Here is a 27,899-nt window from a genome sequence, read left to right on the forward strand (position 1 = left end):
CACAAGGGCAAGTTGACTTCTACTCCACTTCCAAATATTCTTAATCTTTTCAAAAAACTGCTGATTTGTATTTATAAGCAGATGTCAGTCAACAATCATATATCTGTTGACTGACCATCCAAATGTGAACTATATTTTATGACAGTAGGGTACTTGACTGCAAAGAGCCCAACATCCAGACATGCATTTGAAGTTGCTGGGTCAATGTCATCTGAGACTGTGGGCTTGCCTTTGGTGGAGCTCATCTCAGAGTTCCTGAGTTAAAGCAAAAAAAACACAAACAACCACAATTCATGGTAATAATTATCAGTGGCCTTGAAGAAAGTGTGTATTGCTCAGAGAGGGTAGTCGAATGGACTGCTGAGGCAAACAACAGTAGTTCATTTATACACATCATATTGTTTTAAGTACAAAATGAAAGGATAAAAGTTAGGGTTAATATTATACCCAAAACATAAATAGCTAGGTTCTAAAGATGCAAACAGTTCAAAGGTGCTCTCTCTCTCTGACAAACTGCCATTAAAAAAATAAAAGCAGGAGGGAACTGACGTTCACCATAAAATCCTAGGCCTTTACATCTATTGGATGACCTCACAGCAAATAGCATCTCATAATCAGTTAGCTCAAGACTCTGCCATTTTAGGTCAAGTTTCAGGGTGGTGGTGCTGGGGCTGGTTGGGAAGGGGAAGGCGGGGTGTAATAATAAGGGAAATATGGACATCCCTTTATCATTTTGCATGGGAGTACTTCCCTTCAAAATTAGAAAAGTCCCTTGCAATAGGAGAATGTTGTGGTAGTAAGAACAAAGACAATTGGAGAAACTAGGAGAAAGAAGAGATAAATGGAGGACAAATAAAATGGAAACCAAAGTCAGAAGCTTTCCTCTCCCCACATATCAATAAACATTATAAGTTACAGCATCCCAACAGGGAAACAATAAGATTAAGAGGGAAAACAAAGTAAGAAAATTGCATTCACCTTCGGGAGATCAAATCTAACCATAAAACAGTGATTCAAACACAACTGGGATATTGTGCAAAATTCTGGGCTACACATTTCAGTAAAGGATGTAAGGGCTTTAGAAAGGGTGCAAACAGTTATTAAAATTGTTCCAGGAATGGGAGACTTTAGCTTTGTGGAAGCTGGCACTGTTCTTGGAAAAGGTTGCAAGGGGATCTGACAAAGGGATTTAAAATTATAATGGGTTCAGATAAACTGTTCCCACCAGGAGGATTATAGAATGACATTAATTGGCAAGAGAAGCAAAACTGACAAAGGGCAAAAAACCTTATGCAGCAAGGGGTTAGGGTTTGAAATGTATTTCCAGGGCTGGTGGTAGAGACAGATTCAACGGTGGTAGTCAGAAGGATACGTTTCCTGAAAGGAAAGAATTTGCTCAGCTAAGAGGACTGGAGGTCACTGTATTGCTCATATAAAGCCCGTTTGAATTCAACAAGCTCCCTTCCACACCGTAGGTATTAAATTTAAAAAAAACCAAACTCCTACAATTACTCCTGCCAGCTTTCCCATTTATAGTCTTATCCCGTCAACAGCCCGTTGACATGGGCTGCAAAGCACCCGCCTTCCCGCAAACTCACCATCGTCAACGAGGCGGGTCCCGACTCGTGATTGGCTAGTTCACATGTCTATCAAAAGGCAAGGCTTGCCGCTTTCACCAGCTCACGGCTTTCAATTGGTCTGCAAGGGTTGTCCGTCGCTTCCCGTCGTCCTTCAGTCTCGCGATTGGAGGTTGCACCGTTGGCGGCGCCGAATTTCAAATTTTGAACCGTCGGCAGCAGCGTGAGGAGGGTGGAAGAGTCGGACCGACCGACTGATCGGTGGGAGCTCGTCGGGTTGTCGTGTCACGCAGGCACCATGGACCCGTTCACCGAGGTAGGTCAGACCTGTCCGCCCGCAATTTCCTGAGATATGAGCTCGGACGGAATGGAGGCGCCTGTGATCCTGTAGTGCTGTCAGCTGGGCAGCACTGCCGCCGGGCTTTCCCGGACCGGCTGCCGCCGCCGCCCCGCCTCTGGCCATCGCTGAGCCTGGTGTTTGTCCTGGACGCTACTTTGTTGGATGGGATTGCAGGAGAGGTCCCCTCAAGTAATGAGCTAATAGGATAAGTTTTGCCCCATATCAAGGATTAGGTTTCTTTAGTCTTGCAGGGGGTTGGACTCCTGGGGCAACCCGATTCCTCTCATCCTGCAAAATAACCCCCACCCCAAATTAATAACTCCACTAAATATTTCTCCCATTAAAATAATCGGGCATCAGATTCTCTTCCTGCATTAATAAATCTCCCCGCCCCAATCCAGCGATTAGGTTCCCTTATTCCTACATAATTGGATCTCCCCAAAAGGTAAATTAAATATCCCGAGTAAAACAATTATTAAACAGAATTATAGATCAGTAATGCATTGGTCATCGGAGAATGCATTGGTGTTCAGAGTGAAATAGTGCGGAGTGTCATTAAGTGCGGAGTGTTATTCTGTAGAATTCAATGCCGTGGATGCCCAAAATAATGGGAAGCAGAATTTGTCGCAGGAAGGGTTTTTTAGACTTGCAAAGCAGCCGGTGATCATCACTTGGGAATGTAACAACGTTATTTCAGGTTGTAGGGAGGGTTATCCAATTTCTGTAAACTGAAATGACAGCGAGGTAGTTTTGGGTGTGTACCCACCAAGAGAGCTAAACATCTAAATGTCATTTGTTTATTGTCTTTGTCGACTGATAGACTTGACAGTTTCTAGCATTTTCTGCACTCCAGATTTTCAACATTTATTTTTGTTTCTTACACTAGTTACTCAGTTTTTGTTTAATAATACCTCCATTAAGTTTAAATTGCCATTAATTGTTTTCATGTGACGTGCTTCCCATTAGGATCATTTGATTTTGACTACTTCAATCTCATTTTATGACATAATAGGAGGGTATTAGGCCCACACTGGCTCCCAGAGAAACAATCCCATTAGTTCCCCTTTCCTGACTTCTCTCTACCCCTACAAATTATTCTGTCTTGCACATGCCAATTAACTCTTGTTTGATTTTTTTTGCTATTAACCTACAGATAATTTACAGTAGCCAGTTAATTTACCAGTCCGTCTTTGGGATATGGGAATAAACTGATGTCACAGAGAATATACAAACTCCACAGAGACAGCACTCAGAGTTGGGATCAAACCTGTAGTGTGAGGCAGGCAGCTGCATTAACTGCTGCACTGCTATATCTGGCATTTCATTAGAGAATAAAAGATCAGCAATTTTTTCCCCAATTAGGATTACTATGAGGGGTTCAACCCCTCAAATGTGTTGCATTTTGTAATTAGGAGGTGTTGTGGCTGACATTTTTAATGTTATTTTATCTATCTTTCATCATAGTGAGTATGTATCTGGGGTGGGGGGAAAAGATGCAAATTTTGACTTGGCTAAAGAACAGTTGACAGTATGATGAGTCAGCAGCTAAAGTGAGATTGAGTCCGGTTTCCTTACATGGACAAAAGCACAATTGGTTGGCCTTAAATTGAAATTTCAGTTGTGCCTTGTGTTGGTTGTAAGATTTGTTCATAAGGTGTACTGGGAGAAGGGGTTGTTTGAGGGAGGGAATACTACCAGTGGGGTACTATTGCATACACTATCTAACTAACTGATGTGCTCTTATTATAGAAATGCAGAGCTGCTATTTTTCAAATAGTTTGAATTTATGTAGTTTGTTGGCTGTCAAGTTAATAAGTGTGGTTAAGTGTGTAGCATCCATAACAATTACAAATGACACATAGTATCTTTTCTAAACCTACAAGAAGATTCTACTTATTTTCAGTTTTGAGATTCTGGCTGTAGTGATCCATGATACACAAATGAAATGGAAAAGATGCACCAATTCTTTTACTGCTTTTATTTGCAAGATTGTTTACAGTTAACCTGTGTTTAATTTTTTTGTCTATTTGTACTTGCAGTTACATCAGCACCTTAATGATCGATGCTGATCATATAGAATTATTGGAATGAGACGTCTGATTTATGACTTCTTACTCTTTAAGTTACTGTTGGACTTGCTCAAGAAGGAATTTGTTTTATTACTGATGAAAGGGGATTCTTTTGAAATTCCAAATTTTCCATCTTGATTCCTACAGTTCTTGTACCATATATAGAATAAAGAGAAAGCATAATCAACATTTCATCATGAATAACATGAGTAAAATATGGATTTTAACAATGACATTTGGGCAAAATTATATTTTTTACACTTTTGTTCAGATTGAGACATGTCTCAGAAGGTAATGGGGGCTGAAAAGTGACAGTGCTTCCTTTTTTTGTTCCACCCCATGCTGTTTCTTCCAAACCAACTTTTGACTAACACTCCATTTCCTGATAGTTTACTGTCCAGGTGTAGATAACTGATATAATTATCTTCTTTAAGTTGGGTTCTGAGAACCACAATGGGAGTTATTGAAAATATAATATTGTGACCAATATGGTTTTTCCTTTTTCTCAAACAAAATCATTATTGGTATTTCACAGAAAATGTGCATTTAATATGTGATGAAGATGTAGAAAATTATATTTTTAATAATGCAATTCTAACTAGTTTATACTTGCAACTGAAGCAAAATGTTATTCACCTTCTCTAAGGAAGCTGCTAACAAGTGGGTGCTGGTCACAATCTATTTCCTAAAAATCAGAAAACTGTACATGCTGGAAATATGAAATAGAAAATGCTGCCTGACATGCTGTGTATCTAGCATCTGTGGAAAGAGAAACAGATATCATTTCAGGTCAGGGATATTTTATCAGAACTGGAAAAGAGAGAAAACAAATTTAATTTTAAGTAGCAGAGAAGATTGGCAAGAGTTAAGTAGAACAAAATGAATATCTCTGGGTAAGACCATATTCCCTTTGATATATGTGACCAAGTCTGTATTAGTTCTACTCTTTTTGCTCAAAATTCAATAACATTAAGAGCAGAGTAATGCTGACCGCGAGGTACGCTTCATTTAACGGTATAATTTTGAAGGTATATTCTCTCTTCTTCTGTTCCAACTTCTTTTGATTTATAGAGTAGGCAATAAATAATTTGATTCAAGACATTTTTTCCATTCCTCAATGATGCTTTTCTGTGGTTTGTGATGACTAATGTTATACCTTGGCTCTGAGGGATTGGAAAATGTTTCAAACTTGTATCTCCCAATATATTTGAAACTGTGGTTCAGTATGCCGCTTGCTCCAATAGAATTTGAATTTTTAGTCACATGCTGTACTGTACATTCTTGAATGAGATCCAGCTGTTTCAACAAAAATATTCTCGTGTAGTTTGGGCTAACAAACCTGGAATGTGTTTCAACATGATCTAGTGCTGTAAATGCAGCTGATTATAAACAACCCTCCTGGATTAGTGGAAAGTGGCATATGCCAACCTAATGTTATAAAGGGATTGAAATTGAAGTTTTCTTTTTAGTTAACAGATTAGGCTTTATGGAAGTATTTGTGTCTATTTGGGGTAGTTCAAATTTGATCATAAATATTAGATTTATTTGTAACCATCCTTAAGAATTAAAGTGAAGCGACTTTACATAGTGAGTGAGAAAAATGTGGAACCCTTGACCGTAGGGTTTGACTTTGAACAGAGGAACTAGATAAGTGCAAAGGACATGTTGATAGTATGATGAAGTGGAACATAAACACTGGCATATATATATATTCTTATCCTCCTCTCGCCTTAAATGTGTGTCCTCTGGTATTAGACATTTCAACCATGGGGAAAAGATATTGGCTGTCTACTCTATCTATTGCCTCTCATAATCTTATAAACCTCTATCAGATCTCCCCTCAGTCTCCAGCGCTCCAGAGAAAACAACCCAAGTTTGTCCAACCTCTCCTTATACCACATGCCTGCTAATCCAGGCAGCATCCTGGTAAATCTCTTCTGCACCCATTCCAAAGCCTCAACATCTTTCCTATAATGGGCCAACCAGAACTGAATGCAATACTCCAGATGCAGCCTAACCAGAGTTTTATAAAGATGCAGCATAACTTCCTTACTCTTGAACTCAATGCCTTGACTAATAAAGGCAACCATGCTATATGTCGCCTTTACCACCCTATCAACCTGTGTAGCCACCTTCAGGGAGCTATGAACTTGGACCCCAAGATCCCTCTGCTCATCAACACTGTTAAGGGTCTTGCCATTAACAGTGTACTGTGTCTTTACATTTGATCTCCCAAGGTGCAATACTTCACATTTGGCCGGGTTAAACTTCATCTGCCATTTCTCTGCCCACATCTGCAACTGATCAATATCCTGTTGTATCCTTTGCCAGTCTTCTGTGCTATCCAGAACACCACCAATCTTTGTATCATCTGCAAACTTACTAACCTACCCCTCTACATTTTCATCTAGGTAATTTTCATACATTAGAGTTACAGTCACTATCTGAAATATTCTCCCACTGACACGCCCTCCACTTGCCCAGATATAGTCTCAAACTTTAGATCCGGTATTGCCCTCCTGTGGTAGGATTATCTATGTACTGGATCAAAAAGCTATCCTGAATCCACTTTAAAAATTCCACCCTCTTAAGCTGTTCACTGCTAAAGTGATCCTAGTTAATACTGAAAAAGTTGAAATTCCCTACCATTATTACTTTCCTACATATCTGTTGCTCCATCTTCACTAGAGCCCTGTAGTACCTCTCTTTTCGTCTAATCTCTGCCCTTGAATCCTCATTTGAAGCTGCTAAGGTGACTCCTTTATTATTGTAATGGACTCCTTGATAAATACCTAATTTTTATACCTCCTGGGGGTCGTGTTCCACCTGAAGGTCTTCTACCTTGGAATAGTGGACTGCCAGTCCTGCTCACCTTTCAACTGTCTCTGTAATAATAACAATATCATATTCCTATATATCAATTGCTGCTGTCATTTCATCTTGTAAATACTTTGTAACTTGCACAAGAAGTGGATTCAACGATATTGGAACATGTCACATAATAATTATACCAATGAATTAGTTATCCAGCAGCTTGGGTTATTGATTTAGAGAAATTCAGATGCCAATGCTGCGCAGTGGAACTTAAACAAGTCAATTATATCTAATTATGCTGGTATAATTGATTAAGACCATATTAACAACTAGGTATGTGGTTCCATGGGGTTCACTTATGTCCTTTAAGAAAGGAAATCTGCCATATATCTTTACCTACAAATGACTTACAGTAGCACCAAGGCACTGTATTTCAACCCATTAAAGGTGTAATTGCCCAGTTGATCATTTAAGTACTATTACGAGTAGCAATAGATTTGTGCCCAAGCTAGGAAAGTTTAGTCGCAGACCAATCAAACTACATACTGACTTGATAGTACTTACAGAATTGAAAGTTTTCAGCCCCCGAGACTCCCCCTGCCAGTGGAACAGACTAATCAGAAGTGACAACATGGAGGTGTGTGGTTTGAAAGGACCCCCTGAAGATGCATGACATCAGCCAAATTTGAACTCGGAAGCTACCTACAGGTTTAACAAATGAGGTGAACGAACTCGGAGCGTGGATTGTCTCTGAGGACGGGGATGTTATAGTCATAACAGAAGTATGGCTGAGAAAAGGGCAGGACTGGCAGCTCAATATTCCAGGATACAGGTGTGACAGAAATACAGTAAGCGAGGATGAGGTGTCACCTTTTTGATAAGGGAGGACATAAACAGCAGTACTTGGAGATGTCATTCTTGGGGGATCGTCCAGTAAGGCTGTATAGGTAGAACTTGGAAACAAGAAGGGGAGGGTCACTCTAGTGGAGCTGTATTATAGAACCCCCAAAAATCAGTGGGAACTTGAGCAGGTGTGTAGAGAAATTGCTCATAGTTGTAAGAATAATAGGATTGTATTAGTGGGAGATTTTAATTTCCCTGGTATTTGACTATCCTGAGTGTTAAGGGCCTGGGGGGGGGGTGGGGGGCGGGAAGCGCTGGCAGTGGGGGGGGGGGGGGGGTTGGAATTTGTGAAATGTGTCTAGGAAAGTTTCCTGAGTCAATATATAGAGGGCCCTACTCGGGAGGGTGCAATACTGGACCTTCTCTTAGGTAATGAGGTAGGGCAGGTAACGGAGGGGGCAGACAGGGAGCACTTTAGCTCTGGTGACCATAATTCTATTAGTTTTAAGATAGTGATGGAAAAGGATAGGACAAGTCCACAGGTTAGGGTCCTAAACTGGAGCACAGTTAATTTTGGGGGAATTGGGCAGGATCTAACAGAGGTCGATTGGATGAGCCTGTTTGAAGGAAAAGGAATGAATAGCAAGTGGGAGGCTTTTAAGAGTGTGACATCAAGTCCAGGAGCAACATGTTCCTGTTAGGGTGAAGGGTAAACCTGACAAGTTTAGGAACCCTTGGCTGACGAGAGATATTGAGGCTCTGGTCAAGAAAAAGAAGGAAGCATACATTGTGTTTAGGAGGTCAGGGATGAATGAGTCCCTTGATGACTATAAAAAAGATTAAGAATACTCGAGGGAAATCAGGAGGGCAAAAAGAGGGTATGAGATGCATCTGGCAAGTAAGATTAAGGAAAATCCTAAGAGGTTTTATAGCTGCATTAAAAGTAAAAGGGTGACTGGGCAGAGAGTAGGTCCCTTTCGAGATCAGCAGGGCCACCTATGTCTTGAGCTGCAGGAGATGGGTGGGATTTTTAACAAATATTTCTCCTTGGTGTTTATTGAGGAGCAGATCATGGTTGCTCAAGGGATAAGGGAAACTAGTGGAGATGTTTTGGAGAACATTCATATTACCAGGGAGGAGGTATTTGCAGCTTTACAGCACATTAATGTGGATAAATCCCCAGGGCCTGATTGAGTACATCCTTGGACTTTGTAGGAGGCTAGAGAAGAAATTGTGGAGGTCCTTGTGGAGATTTTTGCTTCATCGTCAGCCACTGGTGAAGTTCCCGAAGACTGGAAGGTGGCTGATGTTTTGTTTAAGAAAAGTAACAAGGACAAGCCAGGGAACTACATGCCAATCAGCCTGATGTCAGTGGTGTGGAAGTTACTGGAGGGAATTCTGAGAGACAGGATCTACCAGCATTTGGATAGATTGTCTGATTAGGAGGAGTCAGTATGGCTTTGTGCGTGGAAGGTCGTGCTTGACGAACCTTTTAGAATTTTTTTGAAGAGGTAACCAAAAAGGCAGATGAGGGGTAGGGCAGTGGATGTTGTCTTTTTGGACTTTAGCACGGCCTTCGACAAGGTCCCACATGGTAGGCAGGTCTGGATGGTTAGGTTCCATAGAATCTAGGGAGAGCTAGTTTGTTGGATTTAAAGTTGGCTAGGAGGTAGAAAACAGAGGGTGGTGGCTGAAGGTTGTTTCTCAGAATGGAGGTTGGTGACTGGTAGTGTGTTGCCGGGGTCGATGTTGAGACTGTTGTTATTTATATAAATGATTTGGATGTGAATGCAGAAGGCTTGATTAGTAAGTTTGCGGATGACACAAAATTAGAGGTGTTGTTGATAGTGAAGAAGATTATCGTATATTACAGGGGATCTTGATTAGTTAGGGAAATGGGCCAAGGAATGGCAAATGTATTTCAATGCAGATAAGTGCAAGGTGATGCATATTGGAATGTCAAACTGGCATAGGACTTGTACTATGAAAGACACTTGAAAGTGTAATGGAACAGAGGGTCCTAGGAGTACAAGTGCATAGTTCGTTGAAAGCAACGTCACAGGTAAACAGGGTAGTGAAAAAGGCATTTAGCACACTGGCCTTCATCAGTCAGGGCACTGAGTATAGGAGTTGGGACATTATGTTGCAATTGTATAAGTCATTGGTGAGGCTGCACTTGGAGTATTGTGTACAGTTTTAGTCACCCTGTTATAGGAAAGATGTGGTTAAACTGGAAAGAGTGCAGAAAAGATTTGAGGATGCTGCAAGGACTAGAGGGCCTGAGTTATAGGGAGAGGTTGGCCAGGCTAGATCTTTATTCCTTGGAGCGTAGGAGAATGAGGGGTGATCTTGTAGAGGTTTATAAAATGGTAAGGGGCAAAGACAAGGTGGATGGTAGCAGCCTTTTCCCCAGGGTAGGGAGTCTAAAACTAGGTAGCATAGATTTAGGGTGAGAGGGGAAAGATTTAAAAGGGACTTGAGGAGCAACTTTTTCACACAGAGGGAGGTGAGTATATGGAACGAGCTGCCAGAGAAGTGGCTGAGGCAGGTACAATCATATCATTTAAGAACCAGTTGGATAGGTACATGCAGGGGCAGTGCTTAGAGGGATATGGACCGAAGGCAGGAAATTGGGATTAGATGGGTGGGCATCATGGTCAGCATGGACTCGGGCCGAAGGGCCTGTATCTGTGCTGTATTACTCTATGACCTGTTCATTACCAACCACCCCTGCTTTGCAAAAATTGATGAATTTAGTACTCGTCTATGTGGAAAATGCAGAGAATGTCTCATTGTAGTCTGGATGGAGGACTTTTGTGTTAAGCATCTGGAATGGCTTGGTAGCATTATCGCCAAGTAAGCTGGCTCCATTCTGACTGGATGTGCTGCAGGTGGTGAGAGAACAAAGACAAGGGATAAAATTACTTGATCTCATCGTCACATCTGCCAGCTGAAGATGCATATGTTCATGTCTGTGTTGGTATGTGTGACCGTTGCATGCTTCCTGTTGAGATAATGTCTTGTTTTCTTACTGTGACCACCCCATGTTGTGTACCACACCCATCATGTTAAATCAGTTAGATTCAGAAAAGATACAATATTTTAGGCTGTGGGGTAAATGCGGTAGCAGTATTATATTCCATTTCAATCTGTAACTTGGCATAACATTTTGCCATTGTCATAATCCTAAGTTAATGAGTACAGAAGACCACACCAAGAGCAATAAATACGAGGTTTGCTCAATAATAAGGTCCCTGCCTGCTCCCAAATCCTCTAACTTCCAGTGCAATTGCAGCACATGATTAAATAAAAGCAATTTGTCATAACTAAGCAGCCAAAACAGTTACCCATGTTAAAGGAAGGTATTTTTAGTCCTTTTCCATGTTTTAAGTTTAATGGAAGCAAGTAATTCTTGATCCCAAGGGGCTGCCTGAGAACGGAAGATGATCAGATCAAAGACCTGCACTTCTGTCACACCCAGTCATGAATAGTTATAGATAATTAGACAGCTAACTGGAAAGAGAGATGCCATGAACAACCAAAATGACAGTAAGCTAGCTATCCTTCCCAACCTCCCAGCTGGTTGTTACTACCAGCCTGTTGTGTTCTCAGCCTAGTTATTATATGTATAAAACTAGAAAAGAAAATAAGCATTTGGAAACCAGTATACCATGATGATCTTCTGTATCACTTTTCACCTTGTCTTGAACAATAGTAATCTATGCAGGTGAGTTACTAGAAGGGAAGTGGATTGATGGTGGTCATTGCTACGCTTGTTTAGGCTAGCTTCTTGAAACTAGTGTTTTGTACCTTAAACAGTGGTCTGAAACGGATTTGGGGGGAAATTTCTGAATAAGCAGAAAATGCTGGAAAAGTAATGAGTTTTCTAATTGCGGCATACATTGCGGCATACATTGCAGCATACATCAAGCAGAAACTGCAAGAGAAAGTTAGGATATCATACTTGATTCACTAGTACATTCACTGCCATTTTCTTCTACTTTGCTTATTATATTAGTTTTAATATGCTACAAGGAAAAATAGCAATTTAGTAATTGACACTCTTTAACTCTGCACCTTAATTTGCAAATGACTGCACTGCCAGCATCAACCCAGTTCTCTTTAAGTAACTCAACTACATAGGTTATCATCATTCCAAACAAGGTAAATACCATTACAGAAGATCATTTTGTTTCATCTGGAGAAGGATTTTAATTAAGTTCATAAAGTTGGAATCTGTAGTTGTTACTTCACATTATGTACGATAGCAATTCCTACCTACCCTGTAGAGAAAGTACTGAATGTGCTGTTATTTGGCACTCAGGAAATGTTCTGGACGACTTATACTACACCCTTGATACTGTAGCTTTTCTTGACATTTGACTGCAGGGGTGCTGCTAAATGTAAGATGAATGCTCTAGGCGAGCGTGCATTATGAGCTAACTCTCATCATATGTTATAATAATAGTTCTGCAACACTGAACAAATGTTTGTTTATCTATATGGGTAATTACAGTCATTGTATTTGTACATTCTGTTCTTTTTTTTTACACATCTTCTTCCCTCCTAAGGAGAGAATTCAGTTTAACAAGTCATTGGAAGTGTTTCAACTAAGATGCTGCTCATGATTTTCTTAAGACACTGCTTTTCACAAGATTAAAATGTGGTCTAAAAATCTTTTTAACTTTTCCCTCGAAATAATCGAGTAAAGAGCTTAATTTGCAATATTAATTAATATATCGGAAGCATTTATGATTAGGTAAAGCTACTATAGAAACACCAAACCTTTCTAAACCTGAGATTGTGCACTTTGCACTATATGTAACATTAGTTTAACAGTGAAATTTGCACATGAATTTTTCAGAGTATACTAATTCTAATCAAGTTGAGAGTAAATATGGCCTGATTCCTCATATGATTACTGGTTCTACATGTGATCCATGATGTGTGAAGAATATTCCTGTACTCTATTTGTCTTTTTTAAAAAAAACATAAAAGCTTATTGTTTTTATTGAATGAAGTAATGTGATTCGCTTATTGTTTTAATTGAATGAAGTAATGCAATTTGCTTAATGTTTGTATAATGTAATCTGATTTTATGAGGCTGTGGACAATACACTGAATTGTTACCTATTCTAGAAATTACTTGAACGAACTCGGGCTCGACGAGAGAATCTGCAGAAGAAAATGGCTGAGAGGCCCACAAAAGCTGTTCGGCAAATTGGAAAAAGATCCAGGGACCCTTTGTCTGAGGCTAGCAACCAGCCATTGGAAGCCACTGAGGAAGGTAGGAGCTTCCTTGATATGTACTTGATTCTGAGGAAGGATGTCCTGTAGTCTTTATATGAATTGTAACAGTAATCCTTTGTCCAAAGATGTAATAGCAGTTTCATTTATGCACTCAATGTCCTGTTTACAAGGAATCTACATTTTCTTTTACTAGTTATATACTTGAAACCTTAATATGGTTCAAATTCATTTGGTGTTGTGATTTTCTGGTTCATTCACAGAGTACTGAAGTCATGTGATGTGTCCTCAGAATGAAGTTCAAAATGAGCAGGGGAACTGGGTATAATATGGGCTAAAGCAATGGGTTAAACTGGATAGAGTTTTCACTTTCTATCATCAAAAACAGTTCAATTCAGAAGATATTCTTGAATTATGCAAAATATCTGAAGATTTGAAATGGTAATCATGCCCCCCAAAACAAAATAGCATTTTATGCTTATGTGAGCTATATCATTGGTTAAGGATTTGTTTCGCCATTGGTTTAAGATTTGTTTAATCTGGACAAAGATCTATGCAGAAAACTAGCAAGTGAATAGTTTGGCATTGTGAGATTCCACTGATTAGGGGAGGCTTTCCAAATTGTGCTCCTTTATTTCTAGGGAACCTTTTTAAAAACTTTATCAAAGAATATTTAATCTACTAAGGAGTTAACCTTTGTACATCCAGAAGAATTGGGAATGGTTCAGTGAGGTCTTGTCATTATCACTGATTTTAAATTTAGTTACTTGCATGTGAGGGACTGGAGGCGTACCTTACATATGTTTTATTTGTAATGTTTTAACAGTACATCAAGGCGCACTTTAAAGGAAGGAAAAATATCATCCACTTTTCACTACATTAAAAAGATGATGCTCAATAAATCTTGAGGGCTGATAGTTGGCAATATTCTCAGATACATTCAAGAAAAAGTCAGATCTGTAGCTGTGTAGACAAGATGCAACAGTAAGAGGTTAGTCAGAGACAGGTGCCCATTAACCGAGGCAACACAAGATGGTAAATGTTCTCAATAATCACTTCCTCTTGCTCTTTGTAAGGTAAGATGTGTGCAGCATATCTCTATGTGGAATTAATCATTTGGATCTTGGGGTCTGTAATTGAAGAGGAAGTCTGAGAGAAGTTAAAAGGACTTAAAACAAAACAATCTATTCATAGGGTTGGAGGTTATATCTTGGGGCTGCTAATGGAGTTGAGAAAAGAGATTTAAGAGGCTGATCATTGAAGGGGTCGTTAGATTGCCAGAATCCTCCAGTCAGCCAGTGTGATATCCATATAAAAATAATGTCAAATCAATCAATAGCAAATAAAGGCTTCATAATTTTATTTCAGTCCTATTTTACTTAATCAAATCAATTGTCAGTTGTTGTCAACTTGAAGATTATCAGCACAATAGTAGTGTAGATTCAAAAGGGAGAGGCGTGTTCTTCACTACCTTGAGGCACTGTCATGTACTTTAAGAAATACTTTTTTTTCCAGAGTCTAAACTACACATCAGAGAAACAGTTAAGTCTGAAGTTGTGGAGATTCAAGGATAAATCCATGGTAATAGAATTATGTGGAGGGTAGAGAGAACAGCTGCTACTTACTACAGGAGTCAAGAGAATGGGAAAAAAGCTGGATGGGGAGCTGGTGTTAGGCCACTGCTGCTTCTATTTTATAATTTGTGCCATGAAATCAGAAACCCAATGCAGCTTGGTCTTTAATCTCCCAAGTATGTCTCTGAGTTAAACAAAATATCCTATTGTATCCCCACACAGCTGTATCTTTCTAGTTGAATTGTTGGTTTTGAGTTCAGCCGACTGACTGAATGGAATATTTGTCATGTATTTAAAAAGAGTAAACTACGATGTACTGTGTGACATGTTGGTGAAAAATGCCTTTACTCCTGGTGCTTAACCAGTTTTGTTTTATATAGGGTTAACATGATTCGCTCATGTATTGCTTGGTACAATAAAGTACAAATAAGAAGAACATGCAAATCTTTTTTCCATTAGAACAACAGATTCTGGGGCAAAAAGAGAGGTATTTAAAACAAAGTAAAGGCAAGGAGGAGTAGATAGAACACTGTTGATTTTGGTTGCTTAGTGTTTTTTTTGGGATCTGCCTGTCACTGACATGTATGGCATTTATTATAAGACCAGCTATTATTGTTTTTCCCTAAAAGTGGCCAAGAGCAAAAATCAAAAGATAAGGAATTCACCACTAGTTCTTTTTTTTTGACGGAGAAACTTGTAATCTTCCTGATTTAGATTGTAGGATGAAAAGAGAAGTGTTGAAAGGAGATAGAAGCAGGATAGATTATTTTGGTTACAACATATTGCAAACATGAAAAGTAAATGACACAGGGTCTTAAGCCAAAACATCAATGATCCATTTGCTTCCACAGATGCTGCTTGACCTACTGAGTTCCTCCTGCAGTTTGTTTTTTTTTGCAGTTTATTGTATCTCCAAGTAAATGATTAAGTGGGCATGTTGGCACAAAAAAAAGTTTCTGTGATGCTCTTTTAAAAATATTTTATCACCTCTTACCACCACTTAATCTCTGGTGGACGTGAAAAGTGGAGAACATGCCCAAGTATTTCTGTGGGGAAAATGGATCAATGACAATGTAAAATAAGGTACTTCGAGTGGTGTAACTCAAACTATTGCCACTATTTACTGCTATTGCATTAAGAAGTGTAATTACTTTTGCAAAAAAAAAATTAGAAATTGTGTTCAAGGTGGGCGCAGCGTTATATGAGTGTAAGATTAACAATAGTGGGCAGTATCCCCGCAAGAGTGGATTATTGATCAGAGGCTTTTGAATGGGCTTTGGGAGAGATGATGTGAACACAATTAATAAAAGACTAGCCTCTGATAATTATTAAAGAAATGAGAATGCAAACACACAAAATTGTGATTTATATTTAAATTTTATGTTGTACTTTAATATATTTCCTCTCCTCATGCCACCCCACCATTTCTTGTATATTCTTTGCTTGTGGCAACTATCTTTAACAAAATTTTGCATGTACTTAAAGAGAACTTTTTTTTTGTATTTAGCAAAAATATCAACCAAACCTTCTCCATCTAAAAAACGCTGTTCAGATAAAATGGAAACCCCAATCCAAGAGGTAGAAAACAAGGAACCAAAAACTCCCATGATTGAATCTGTTGCACAGTCTCCACCTGCCATCAATCCTGTTGCACAATCTCCATCTCTGATTGCTACTGTTGCACAACCTTCAAGTCAACCTAGGCGATTAACTAGGGAACAGGAAGAGCAGAAGGTGAACCAAGATGCACTTCCAGTTACATCCCTGAAGAATCGAATGCAAAAGCTGGCACAGCAGTTGCGTGAATGGGACTCTGAAGGTATAGTTTGATCATGACCATCAATTTCACTGTGGTTCATTTGCTTTTTCTTTTAAAAATAATGCTTCTTTCAGATATTCAGAATTGCAATACTGGAATTAATAGGCTTTTTCTGTCTTGAGATCCCAATAATTATTTGCATTTGTAGAGCACCGTTGGTATTGTAAATCATCCCAAGGTCCCTCAATGGAGCATTTTTAAAAGAAAAAAATAGAATTGAGGCCAAGGCATGCAAGGAAGTGATAGGACAACTGACCAAGCTTGGTCAAAGCTAGGTTTTAAGGAGTGTCTTAAACGAGGACAAATAGATGGAAATGTTTAAGGATGTACTTCCAGAATGTACAGTCTTGGCAGCTGAAGATATGGCTACCCATCGTGGAACTATCTGGGTTGGGCAAAAAATGAATTTGAGGTTCAGGGTGACCAACAGCAGAAAACAAATTTAAAAAGAAATCAAAGAGCTTTGAAATTTTAACTTAGAAGTTAAGACTTTGCTATTCAAATTTAGTGGTCTAACATTGGAACTAGAAGAAGAATTACCTAAATTTCCCCTTGTATCCAGGAAGGAATATATCCATACTGTTCAGGTTATATGTTAAAGGAAGAAAGAACTTTGACACACGTGGCCTAATGAGTTTTGCAAGCAAATGCTGAGCTTCTGAAGAACAGTCTCTGTTGTATTGCAGAAAATGTGTCCAGTCTTCCGATAACTTCTTAAGTACCTGCCATTGCTCATCAACTGACCTTTCCATTTACCTATTTTCCCAGCCCAATCTATTCACTCTAAGAGGTGTTTGCCTTCAAACTGTATCTGGAATTCTACCATGTTGACATCACTAGGGGAACCTTAACTTCAATATCTCTTATTAATCCTATCTCACTACACGTAACCAAATCTAAAATAGTCTGATCCTGGGTACGTTCCATAAATGTTGCTCTAAGAAACAATCCCCGATGCACTCGACAAATTCCTTTTCCGTACTACTCTTGCCAGTTTGATTAGTCCAGTCAATATGTCTGTTAAAATCGCCCATGATAATTACAGAGTCCTTTTTATTTCGTAGTTTTGCATTGTCCTAACATAAAGTAACACTTTGGGAGCCAACAGACCACTACCACCTATGTCTTTTTCTTCTGCTGTTCCTTACTTCCATCCCAACTGATTCCACATCACAATCCACTGCATTTATATCACAAGTTACTGCTACACTGATATCTTCCTTGATTTAAGAATGCTGTACCATGAGTTCCCAGTCATCCTACAATCATGTCTTTGTAATGCCAAGTAGATACACGTGTGTGTGTGTGTGTATGTGCATATAAAATAAATGTATAAAAATAATTATAATATAAAAAACATATTTCTATTTGTGTTACAAATGCTGCATGCGTTCAGATGAAGATATGGCTTTATACCACTTTTCCTTCTGGTTCCAATTTCTGTCACACATTTGCTTATATTTTCTGCCCCTTCTGTTGCTCTTTGATTTTCATTCACTCCTTTACTAGCCTGTGTCACTGCTTTCTCATTTCTTTAGCTTATTAAGCTTTCTGTCGCTTGAACCCTACCCTCCAATTAGTTTCAAGTGTTGCCTACAAACCTAGTTATGCAATTTGCCAGGGCACTGTTCCTAGCATATTTTGGATGAAGCCTAACCCAACAGAACAGCTTCCCAGTACTGGTGCCATTGTCCCATGAATCCGAACTCATTTTTCCCACATCAATCTTTCAGCCATGCGTTTACTTCTCTAATTTTGTTTACCCTCTGTCAATTTCCCTGTAGCTCAGTAATGAAAGGATTAATGTATGAGGAGAGTTTGATGGCTCTGGGCCTGTACTCACTGGAGTTTAGAAGGATGAGGGGTGATCTCATTGAAACCTACCAAATATTGAAAGGCCTGGATAGAGTGGACGTGGAGAGGATTTTTCCAGTAGTGGGAGAGTCTAGGACCAGAGGGCACAGCCTCAGAATAAAAGGATGTCCCTTTAGAACAGAGATGAGGAGGAATTTCTTTAGCCAGAGAGGGGAGAATCTGTGGAATTCATTGCCACGGACAGCTGTGAAGGCCAAGTCATTGGGTATATTTAAAGTCGAGGTTGATAGGTTCTTGATTAGTAAGGGTGTTGAAGGTTATGGGGAGAAGGCAGAAGAATAGGGTTGAGGGGGAATAATAAATCAGCCATGATCAAATGGTGGAGCAGATTTGACAGGCCAAACGGCCTAATTCTGCTCCTATGTCTTATGGTCTAATATCTGGAGATCATCACTTTCGTGGTTCTGCTTTTCAATTTTGACCTGAGCCACTCATCCCTCGGCAAATTCTACAACTGTCATTGGACATCAACTGGATCTTGCTTTTTCCACTACAGCCTAGAAGGCACCAGGTGGGCAACACATCCTTTGAGACTCACTGTGCTTAAGAAATCTGTGTGTTCCCCTAACTATGCTATCCTCTATAACTACTACATTTCTCATTTATTCACCTGCTTTAGTGGCCCACTGTGCTGTGGTGCTATGGGCAGTTTGTACATCCTCCCTGCAGTTCACAACCAGGGAGAAAGGACCTTTTACCTGGTAGACAAGGGGTAAGGGCTGAGGCTTCATCAGAGGTACCCTCTGTATCTTTACACCTGCTCAAGTAGTCATGAGCTCTTGACCACTGATCAAATCTGAGGTAATTTATCTAAGGGTTATCAGTGTATCCCGGAACAAACTCTCCTCATGGAACTATAAAGTACAGAAATATGCCCTTTGGACCACCATGTCTATGCCAACGATCGTGCCCATCTAATTAATCCCATTTACCACCATTTTGTCTAAAGCTTTCAATGCCTTCTTGGTCCAAATACTTTTTAAATATTGTGAGCATTTCTTGCTCTACTGCCTTATCGGGCAGTGTGTTCCAGATTATAACCACCTGGGTGAAATAATTTTTCTTCAGATTTCCTCTAAGCCTCTTACTTCTCACCTTAAACAAATGCCCTCTGACTTTAGACATCACTGTTATGGAGGGGAAAATCTTCACTCTCCATCCTGTCTATGCCCCTCATAATTTTGTACATCTCTACCAGGTCCCCTTCAGCCTCTGCTCCAAAGAAAACAAACCCAGCTTGTCCAGTCTCTTCTCATAACTGAAATGCACCATCCTAGGCAACATCCTGATAAATCTCTGCACCCTCTCCAATGAAATCACTTCCTCGTGGCGATCAAAACTACACACAGTACTCCAGCTATGGCACAACCAAAGATTTATTAGGTTGTACCATGACATCCTCCTTGTATTCTATGCCCCAGCTAATGAAGGTCAACATCTTGTATGTTTCTTCACCCCTTATCTATCTCTGCTGCCATCTTTAGGGACCTACAATTAAAGGTGTCCATCCTATCTTTTGGAATCTCAAAATACATCACCTTGCACTTAGCAGATTAAATTCCATCTATCATTGATCTGCCAAATTTGCCAGCTGATCAGTATTGTTTTGTAAACTAAGACTATTCTCATTACTAACAATCCCATCAATTTTCATCTACAAACTTACTATCATACCTCCATTTGTATCCAGATTATTAATATACTGTATATGATGGATTTAAGGGACCCAGCGTTGATCCCTGTAGTACACCACTGCCTAATGCTTCCAATCACAAAAGCAACCTTCTGCCATCACCCTCTGTCTCCTATTACCAAGCCAATTTTGAATCCAATTTGCCATCTTGCTTTTGATCCCATGGGCTCTAACCTTTGGGATCAATCTCCCATGTGAGACCTTGTCAAAGGTTTTGCTGAAGTTCATGTAGACTTCATGAACTGCACTGTCCTCGCCAATACATTTTGTTAGTTCTTCAAAATAAACTTGATCAAATTGGACAAGATCTCCTACCAATAGAGCTGTGCTGCCTATCCCTGATCAACCAACCCTTGCCCTTCCAGGTGTAGGTTAATACTGCCCCTCAGAATTGTTTCCAATAACATCCCTACCACTGATGTTAGAATCACTGCCCTGGAATTACCTGGAAAATCCCTGCTTCCCTTGAATAATATTACATTTGCTTTGCTCTAGTCATCTAGCATCTTGCCTGTGTCCAACAAGGCCTGTATCTCTGTCAGAGCCCTAGCAATCTTGTTCCTTGCCTCCCTTAGCAGCCTGGGATACACTTCATCTGACCCTGGATATTTGTCCACCTTTAAGCCAACAAAAACATCTAATACATCCTTCTTTGTAATGTTAACATGTTCTAGGCTATCGTTGTCCTCCATGCTGAAATCTGCAACCACAGTGTCTTTCTCCTTAATGAATACAGATGAGAAATATTCATTCTCCTCTTCCCTGTTATATTGCAATGTCTGAAGCATGGACTATGGCTCATCAATTCTGAGCTGAAGTTCCTTGAGAAGCAAACACTTGCAGCAGATGTGGTTACTGTGAACCCACAATGGAATTTGCCAGTAACCACAATTTGCAGCTACAACACTTCATCTGCTCAGCCATCTCTGTCCGGTTTAATTAATTAGTTTGGATTTAATTATTTTAAGCATGTACTCCTTAGCCAAACTGACATCCCCTGATGTAAATTTCTTGGGTCATCAGAAGAGATTGGGAAGAAATACCCACCAGTCATCTACCTGCTGTCTTGTGACATCATAATTCAGCACAGACAGCAAGGGACATACCGAGACTGGATCTCTCTCCCCTCATCTCCTGTTCTCCCTTAGCCTCTCCATTTCCTGTAATCTGTTAGACTCTGTCTCCCACTCTTTGTTTTCCCTTGGACTTTGCATTTCCCACTCATTAATTAAGAACTGTAGTGCCATCACCTATTGTATTAAAAGCAAGGTCAGTAAGGGTGGTGAGAGCCTGCCTTGGATAACTAAGGACATAAAGGAAGGCATCAAGCTAAAAGCTCATGCATACTAAGTCGCCAAGAGTAGTGGAAAACTGGGAAAACTTTTAAAAGCAACAAAGAACCACCAAGCAAGCAATAAGGAAAGGGTAGATGGATTATGAAAGTAAACTAGCACAAAATATAAAAATAGATAGTAAAAGCTTTTATAATTATGTAAAGCGGAAAAGGGTGGCTAAAGTGAATGTAGGTCCCTTGGAAGATGAGAAGGGTGAATTAATATTGGGTAATGTGGAAATGGCCGAGGCCTTGAACGACTATTTTGTGTTTGTCTTCACGGTGGAGGACACTTCTAACATGCCAAAGAGAGATGTTATGGATGTGATGGGAGGTGAGGACCTCGATACAATTGCTGTCACTAAAGAGGTAGTGATGAGCAAACTAGTGGGCCTAAAAGTAGACAAGTCCCTTGGTCCTGATGGGATGCATCCCAGGGTACTGAAAAAAATGGCAGAAGTTATAGTAGAGGCGTTTGTGATACTTTACCAAAAATTCTCTGGACTCTGGGTAGGTCCCGGCAGATTGGAAGACAGCAAATGTCACGCCACTGTTTTTTAAAAAAGGATGTAGGCCAAAGGCAGGTAACTATAGGCTAGTTAGCTTAATGTCTGGAGTCGGGAAAATGCTTGAAGCTGTCATTAAGGAAGAAATAGCAAGACATCTGGATAGAAGTGGTTCCATCAGGCAGACACAGCATGGACTCAGGAAGGATAGGTTCCTGTTGGACAAAATTACAGGAGTTCTTTGAGGATATAATGAGCGCAGTGGATAGAGGGCTACAGGTGGATGTTGTATACTTGGATTTCCAGAAGACATTCGATAAGGTGCCACATAAAAGACTTATCCATGAGATAAGGATGCATGGAATTGGGGATAATGTATTAGTGTGGATAGAGGATTGGTTAACCAATAGAAGGCAGAGAGTTGGGACAAATGGGTGTTTCTCTGGTTGGCAATCAGTGGTGAGCGGGGTGCTGCAGGGGTCAGTGCTGGGCCCACAACTGTTCACGATATACATTAATGATTTGGAAGAGGGGACAGAGTGTAGCATATCTAAGCTTGCTGATGGCACTGAATTGAGTGGAAAAGCAAATTGTGCATAGGATGTGGAGAGTCTGCAGAGAGATATAGATAGGTTAAGTGAGTGGGCAAGGGTCTGACAGAGGGAGTACAATGTTGGTAAATGCGAGGTTATCCACTTTGGAAGGAAAAATAGAAGATCAGATTATTTAAATACTGAAAGATTGCAATATGCTGTTGTGCAGAGGAACTTGGGAGTGCTTGTGCATGAATCGCAAAAAGTTGGTTTGCCATTGCAACAGGTTATCAATAAGGCAAATGGAATGTTGGCCTTCATTGCTAGAGGGATTGAATTTAAGAGCAGGGAGGTTATGCTGCAACTGTACAGGGTACTGGTGAGGCCACACCTGGAGTACTGTGTGCAGTTCTGGTCTCCTCAGTTGAAGGATATACTGGCTTTGGAGGTGGTGCGGAGGAGGTTCACCAGGTTGATTCCAGAGATGAGGGTGTTAGCCTATGAAGAGAGTTTGAGTCGCCTGGAACTATATTTGCTGGAATTCAGAAGATTGAGAGGGGATCTTATAGAAACATAAAATTATGAAAGGGATAGATAAAATAGAGAAGGGAAGGTTGTTTCCACTGGTAGTTGAGACTAGAACTAGGAGATATAGCCTCAAGATTTGAGGAATAGATTTAGGATGGAGATGAAGAGAAACTGCTTTTCCCAGAGTAGTGAATCTGTGGCATTCTCTGCCCAGGGAAACAGTAGAAGCTACCTCATTAAATATATTTAAGGCACAGTTAGATTTGTGCATAGTAGGGGAATTAAGGGTTATGGGGAAAAGGCAGGTAGGTGGATCTGAGTCCACAGCCAGATCAGCCATGATCTTATTGAATGGTGGAGCAGGCTCGATGGGCCAGATGGCCTACTCCTGCTCCTACTTCTTATGAATGTGGGTTCAGACCATGTGGGTTTCCTCTGGGTGTTCCAGTTTCCTCCCATATCCCAAAAATATGCCTGTAGTTAATTAGCTACTATAAATTACCCTTTAGAATAGGTTAATGGTAAAAGGAATCAAAGGGGAATAAATGGACATGATGAAAGAGGATGTTTTGGGCAGAGGGAGTAAAAAGGAAAAAGTGAACAGGACCAGCGGGATTGTTACTCAAGAAGCTGGCGTGGACCTGGTGAGACTTTTGGTTGTCTCTTGTGTCATTTTAAATAAAGAGCACCAATAGAACTCTCCTTTGCTTCCTAAAGTGTGCATCATAATTGCTGTATAAATTCTCTGGCCTGAAAAATTAATTTCTTATTTATGATCATTTTTCTATCCAATATTGAAATGTCATAGGTTTTAGTTTTTGAAAATTCTTGCTTCTGTAATAGTCTTTTTAAGTGAATGAGTTTTTAAAATAAAACCTTGCTTGTTACTTTGTTTTCTGTCCATGAAATGTCAATGTGCTCAGTCTGCTTAATGACATCACTGGTGAATCCCAGAGATCCCTTTAGAGCTGTTGCTAAAATAGAAATAACACTGGGGTGTTTTGGGGGGTGGGGGGGGGGTGATGTTGGGTTGGGTTGCTGGTGGAATGCACTAGTTTGGAAAAGGAGCTCGGGCCCTCCCTGGGTTACAAACACTCAACTTATGGACACCCGTACATATGAAAAAGCATTTGAGGGACCGGTGGGATGGATTTCCCATCTGCTCTGGGGCTGCAGGCCTCTTCTTCTGGGTGGAAATAGAGCATTTCTACTTGCATTCTTTCCCCATCCTGCCACCCCTTCCCATTGCCGAGCTGCAACAATCGGGAGGTGGGGGGCGGGGCTGGGTCAAGCTGACCAGAGCTGAGAGTGCTGAACAGATTGACTAGCTCGCTCACTAAATCAGTGAGGATGGCTGGCAGCTGCACTTTCTGTGCCTGCTCACTCTCCTGTCACAGATGTCTGTGATCCTCTCCACCACAGGTTTTGTTCATCTCTGACTTACAAAAAATTCAGGTTATGGACATTTCTCAGGAATGGAACCCTGTCTCTAACCTGGGGACTGTTTGTAGATATTTGTGGGCTGTTTTCTTCAAGCTCAGTACTATTGCAGACTACCCAATCTAGGCTGGTATTACAAAGGGCCTTCTTTAACAAATAATAATAGAACATGTTGGCCACCAGAGGGCTCTGCACCCTAGTGCCAATTCTATCATCCATCATAATTTTCTTTTATGGTTATCCCTCAGTGGGAGAATCTTCACAGAGGAAAAACTTGGGCTGCTCATCTTTGAAGGTGCAAAAAATATCCACTTTCATAGTAAAAGGGAGAGACTTGACAATTTAAGGGAGTGTTCTAAAGGACAAGGCATGATGATGAAAGGAACAATCATTGCTTGAGCAGGGAGAAGTGCAAAGGCATACAGCGATAACATGGTGAGGCTTTTCCCCTGGTTTTCATCTCCAGATAATCCACATTTGTTTGAGGATTGAATTTCTGACTATCTGGTGAAAATATTCCCACAGCTGTTAGGGAGTTATAGAATTTAGATACCACAAAACATTATGAACAAGGTGTTTCCAAACCAGAATAGGGTGTAGTTGGAGGAGAAGCTCCAGGTAGTGGTGTGGCAATGCACTTGCTGTCATTCTAGGTGGTAGAGGTATGTTTGGGAATTGATCATCATAACCAAGAGCTAAATACTTTTGAACTACAGTAAACAACTGAAGACAATAGTCTCATAATTCAATGTAAAAATGTTTAGTAACCTTCTAGTGGCCTTTTCATTTTGCCAACATAACATCTTCGAGTGCCTTGAATATTACAGGAAGTCCCCGGATTACGAACGAGTTCCGTTTTTGAGTCTGTTCGTAATTTGAATTTGTATGTAAGTCGGAACAGTTACGTACAGTTCACATCTAGCATCAATTAGTCAAATGTTTATAATTGAGAGAGTGTGTGTATAGGTATAAAAAAAATTAAAGAAACATTTCTTAAACTGTTTAGATAGAAAAGATAATGATTAAAGGTTAACACTTACTCTCGTTCCAATTGATATCTTGCATACCGGAAGGAGCCTTAATTAACAATTAAAATGACTTTATTAATTGGATGATGGGCCTGGTGTTGGAGAGGATGGCCTGGTGCTGGAGAGTCAGGGATTAATACTGCCACTGGAGAGTCAGGGCCTGATTCTGCTGCTGTAGAGTGAAGGTTAACTTCTGAAGTCAATTTCTTAAAGTAAACATCAAGGGTGTCTTGAACAGAGCTTTTCTTTTTCTCATTTGTAAATAGCCTTGTAGCAGCTGAGGCTGTCGGTAACTATCCTGTAAACTTTGTTGAACCTCTGTGTCAGGATCTTGCTCCTCTAACTTTGCCATCCCTGCTTCAATGAGATGAAAGGCTTCAGCTAACTCCTTCGTCAAAAACTTCTTGGGTTTTGGAGTTTCTTGGTCCCAGCCTTTTTCCTCAAATGCTCTCATCTGTTGCTCCAGCTCCATAAGGTCCTCATTGGTCAGTTCTTCAGCATAGGATTCAAGCAAGTCTAAGACATCATCTTCATTGATGTCTAACTGCAGTTGATTATTACCAATATCAACCACAGCTTGCCTGGCTTCAGCGATGTTCTCAGCTGCAAACTCTTTAAAAACCAACTGTGAATTGGGGGCGCAGTCTGTTCCAGACTCCTTTCATGTTGGTTTTCTTCACTTCCTCCCAAGAATCTGCAATATTTTTGATGCCATCATAGATGTTGTAATTCCTCCAGAACTCCTTTAAGGTCATTGCGTCATCTTGAGTAGCCCTGACTGCTTGTGAGAAGGTCTGGCGTAAATAGTAAGCCTTAAAGGAGGCTATGATTCCCTGATCCATTGGCCAAAGTGGTGATGTGGTGTTGGGTGGTAAAAAGACGACCCTTACATTGGGGTGAAGGTCATCTAAAGTGCTTGGATATCCGGGGGCGTTGTCAAGCACAAGGAAAATTTTGAAAGGAATCTTTTTGGCATTAACATTCAGCAGCAGGAACAAAAAAGTTCAGGAACCAGTCTTCGAAGAGAACTTTTGTTAACCAAGCCTTTGTGTTTGCCTTCCAAGTAGCGGGAATAGATGCCTTGATGATTTGTCTAAGTGCCCTCGGATTTAGGGAGCGATACACAAGCAGAGGCTTAAGCTTGAAATCCCCAGATGCGTTATCACCAAGCAACAACGTTAGCCTATCCTTGGATGCCTTATGCCCTGGAGCAGTTTTTTCCTCTTTTGAAATGTATGTCCTTTCAGGCTTTTTTTTCCAAAAAAAGCCAGTCTCAGCTACATTAAATATTTGCTCAGGCACAAAACCGCCCTCCTCAGTAATTTTTTTCAACATTTCAGGAAACTCTCTCGCAGCACTTCGGTCGGCACTCGCTGCTTCACCTTGCACTTTGATATTGTGTAAATTCACCTCCCTTTGAAACAGTTGAACCAACCCCTACTCACAACAAATTCTTCATCACAAGTACCTTCACTTGCTGCACGTGCAGCCTTTAAATCACTGAAGAGGCTTTGTGCCTTTTCCTGCACTAAGCCAAGGCTAATGGGAATATTATGCTGACTTTGATCCTCTAACCAAATTACCAATAGTCTTTCCATTTCGATAATTAAACCACTGCGTTGCTTAGTGATAATTGTCGCTTTCATTGGGACAGAGCCTTTTACATACTCCATTACTCTCTCCTTGTCCTTTATAATTGTCCCAATCGTTGACCGACTGTACTTTTCCAATGTTTGTTGGCATTTCACCTCTCTGAACGCTTTATTATTTCTACTTTCATTTCAGTCGTGATCGTTTTCCTTTTCTTCGATGCATCACCATCACTTGCACGAGATTTACGCTTTGAAGCCATGATTATGGGCCAACGAACCGCTTAAAACGCACAGTGTTTTGAGTGTCGCGCAAAGTAGTCTGCCCGTTAGTACGAACCATTGTGTGTAATCGATTTTTAAAAATATAAATAATAGGCTTTACGGAGGTCTGTTCGTAAGTCGGGGACTTCCTGTAATAAAATATCTTTCAATGTGCCAACTAATATAGCTTGTAATAGTTGAGGATGCAGACAAGCTGCAGTAAATTACTTTGGAATGGTATTTGAGGCAAGTTATAAAGGTACTTTTCCCCCCTCCCATGTTCAACTGCACTATAGTAAGGTCAAAACCCTAAGGGGAGTATTTCAACGGACAATAGAGAAGTCTTTGACATACAGGGTGCAAAGAGGTGGAATGAATAAGCTGGCATTAAGGTGATGTGCCAGGGCACAATATTGAAAGATGCAGATGAGAGCAAAGGTGCAGTGGAATTTCAAGACTGCAATTAGGATTATGAATTCAGTGCACTAGGGCTGCAGCATATTTCTTCATTAGAAATCAATGAGCATTTGATTCATTCTTAAGATACGATATTGCTGTTACAGTCAGCATCTCTAGTAGTACATGAAGATTGTGCCAAGCTGCCTTGTTGAACCACTGCAATGTGTGGTGAAGGTATTTCTACAAGATTACTTAGTGAGGAGTACCAGAATTTTGACTGACTGACTATGAGGAATGGTAATGCTTGTCCAAGTTGGAATAGTGCACAACACAGAGATAAAGGCAGCAGAATTTTGGTTGCAATATGATTCATGCAATAATCTCACTGGATTGTGAAAGAGGAGAACTAAAAATAAAATTTGAATCTA

The 27,899-nt window shown here is 40.2% G+C and overlaps 1 protein-coding gene across 3 annotated transcripts in view; it reads left to right on the forward strand.

Moving 5' to 3' along the window:
- Window positions 1-1,677: 1,677 nt before the first annotated feature.
- anln (anillin, actin binding protein) overlaps window positions 1,678-27,899 on the forward strand; it is a 65,679-nt gene continuing 39,457 nt past the window's right edge. Inside the window, exons 1-3 of one of the 3 annotated variants that reach the window (XM_052016285.1) lie at window positions 1,678-1,893; window positions 12,783-12,930; window positions 15,972-16,283. In XM_052016285.1, coding sequence (XP_051872245.1) covers window positions 1,876-1,893; window positions 12,783-12,930; window positions 15,972-16,283 — 478 coding nt within the window. In that variant the 5' untranslated portion in view covers window positions 1,678-1,875. The remainder of the gene's footprint in view (window positions 1,894-12,782; window positions 12,931-15,971; window positions 16,284-27,899) is intronic. The other 2 variants (XM_052016284.1, XM_052016286.1) reach the window with 2 other exon arrangements.

This window comes from Pristis pectinata, chromosome 5 (genome assembly GCF_009764475.1).
Source record: "Pristis pectinata isolate sPriPec2 chromosome 5, sPriPec2.1.pri, whole genome shotgun sequence".
In the NCBI taxonomy this organism is placed as follows: domain Eukaryota; kingdom Metazoa; phylum Chordata; class Chondrichthyes; order Rhinopristiformes; family Pristidae; genus Pristis; species Pristis pectinata.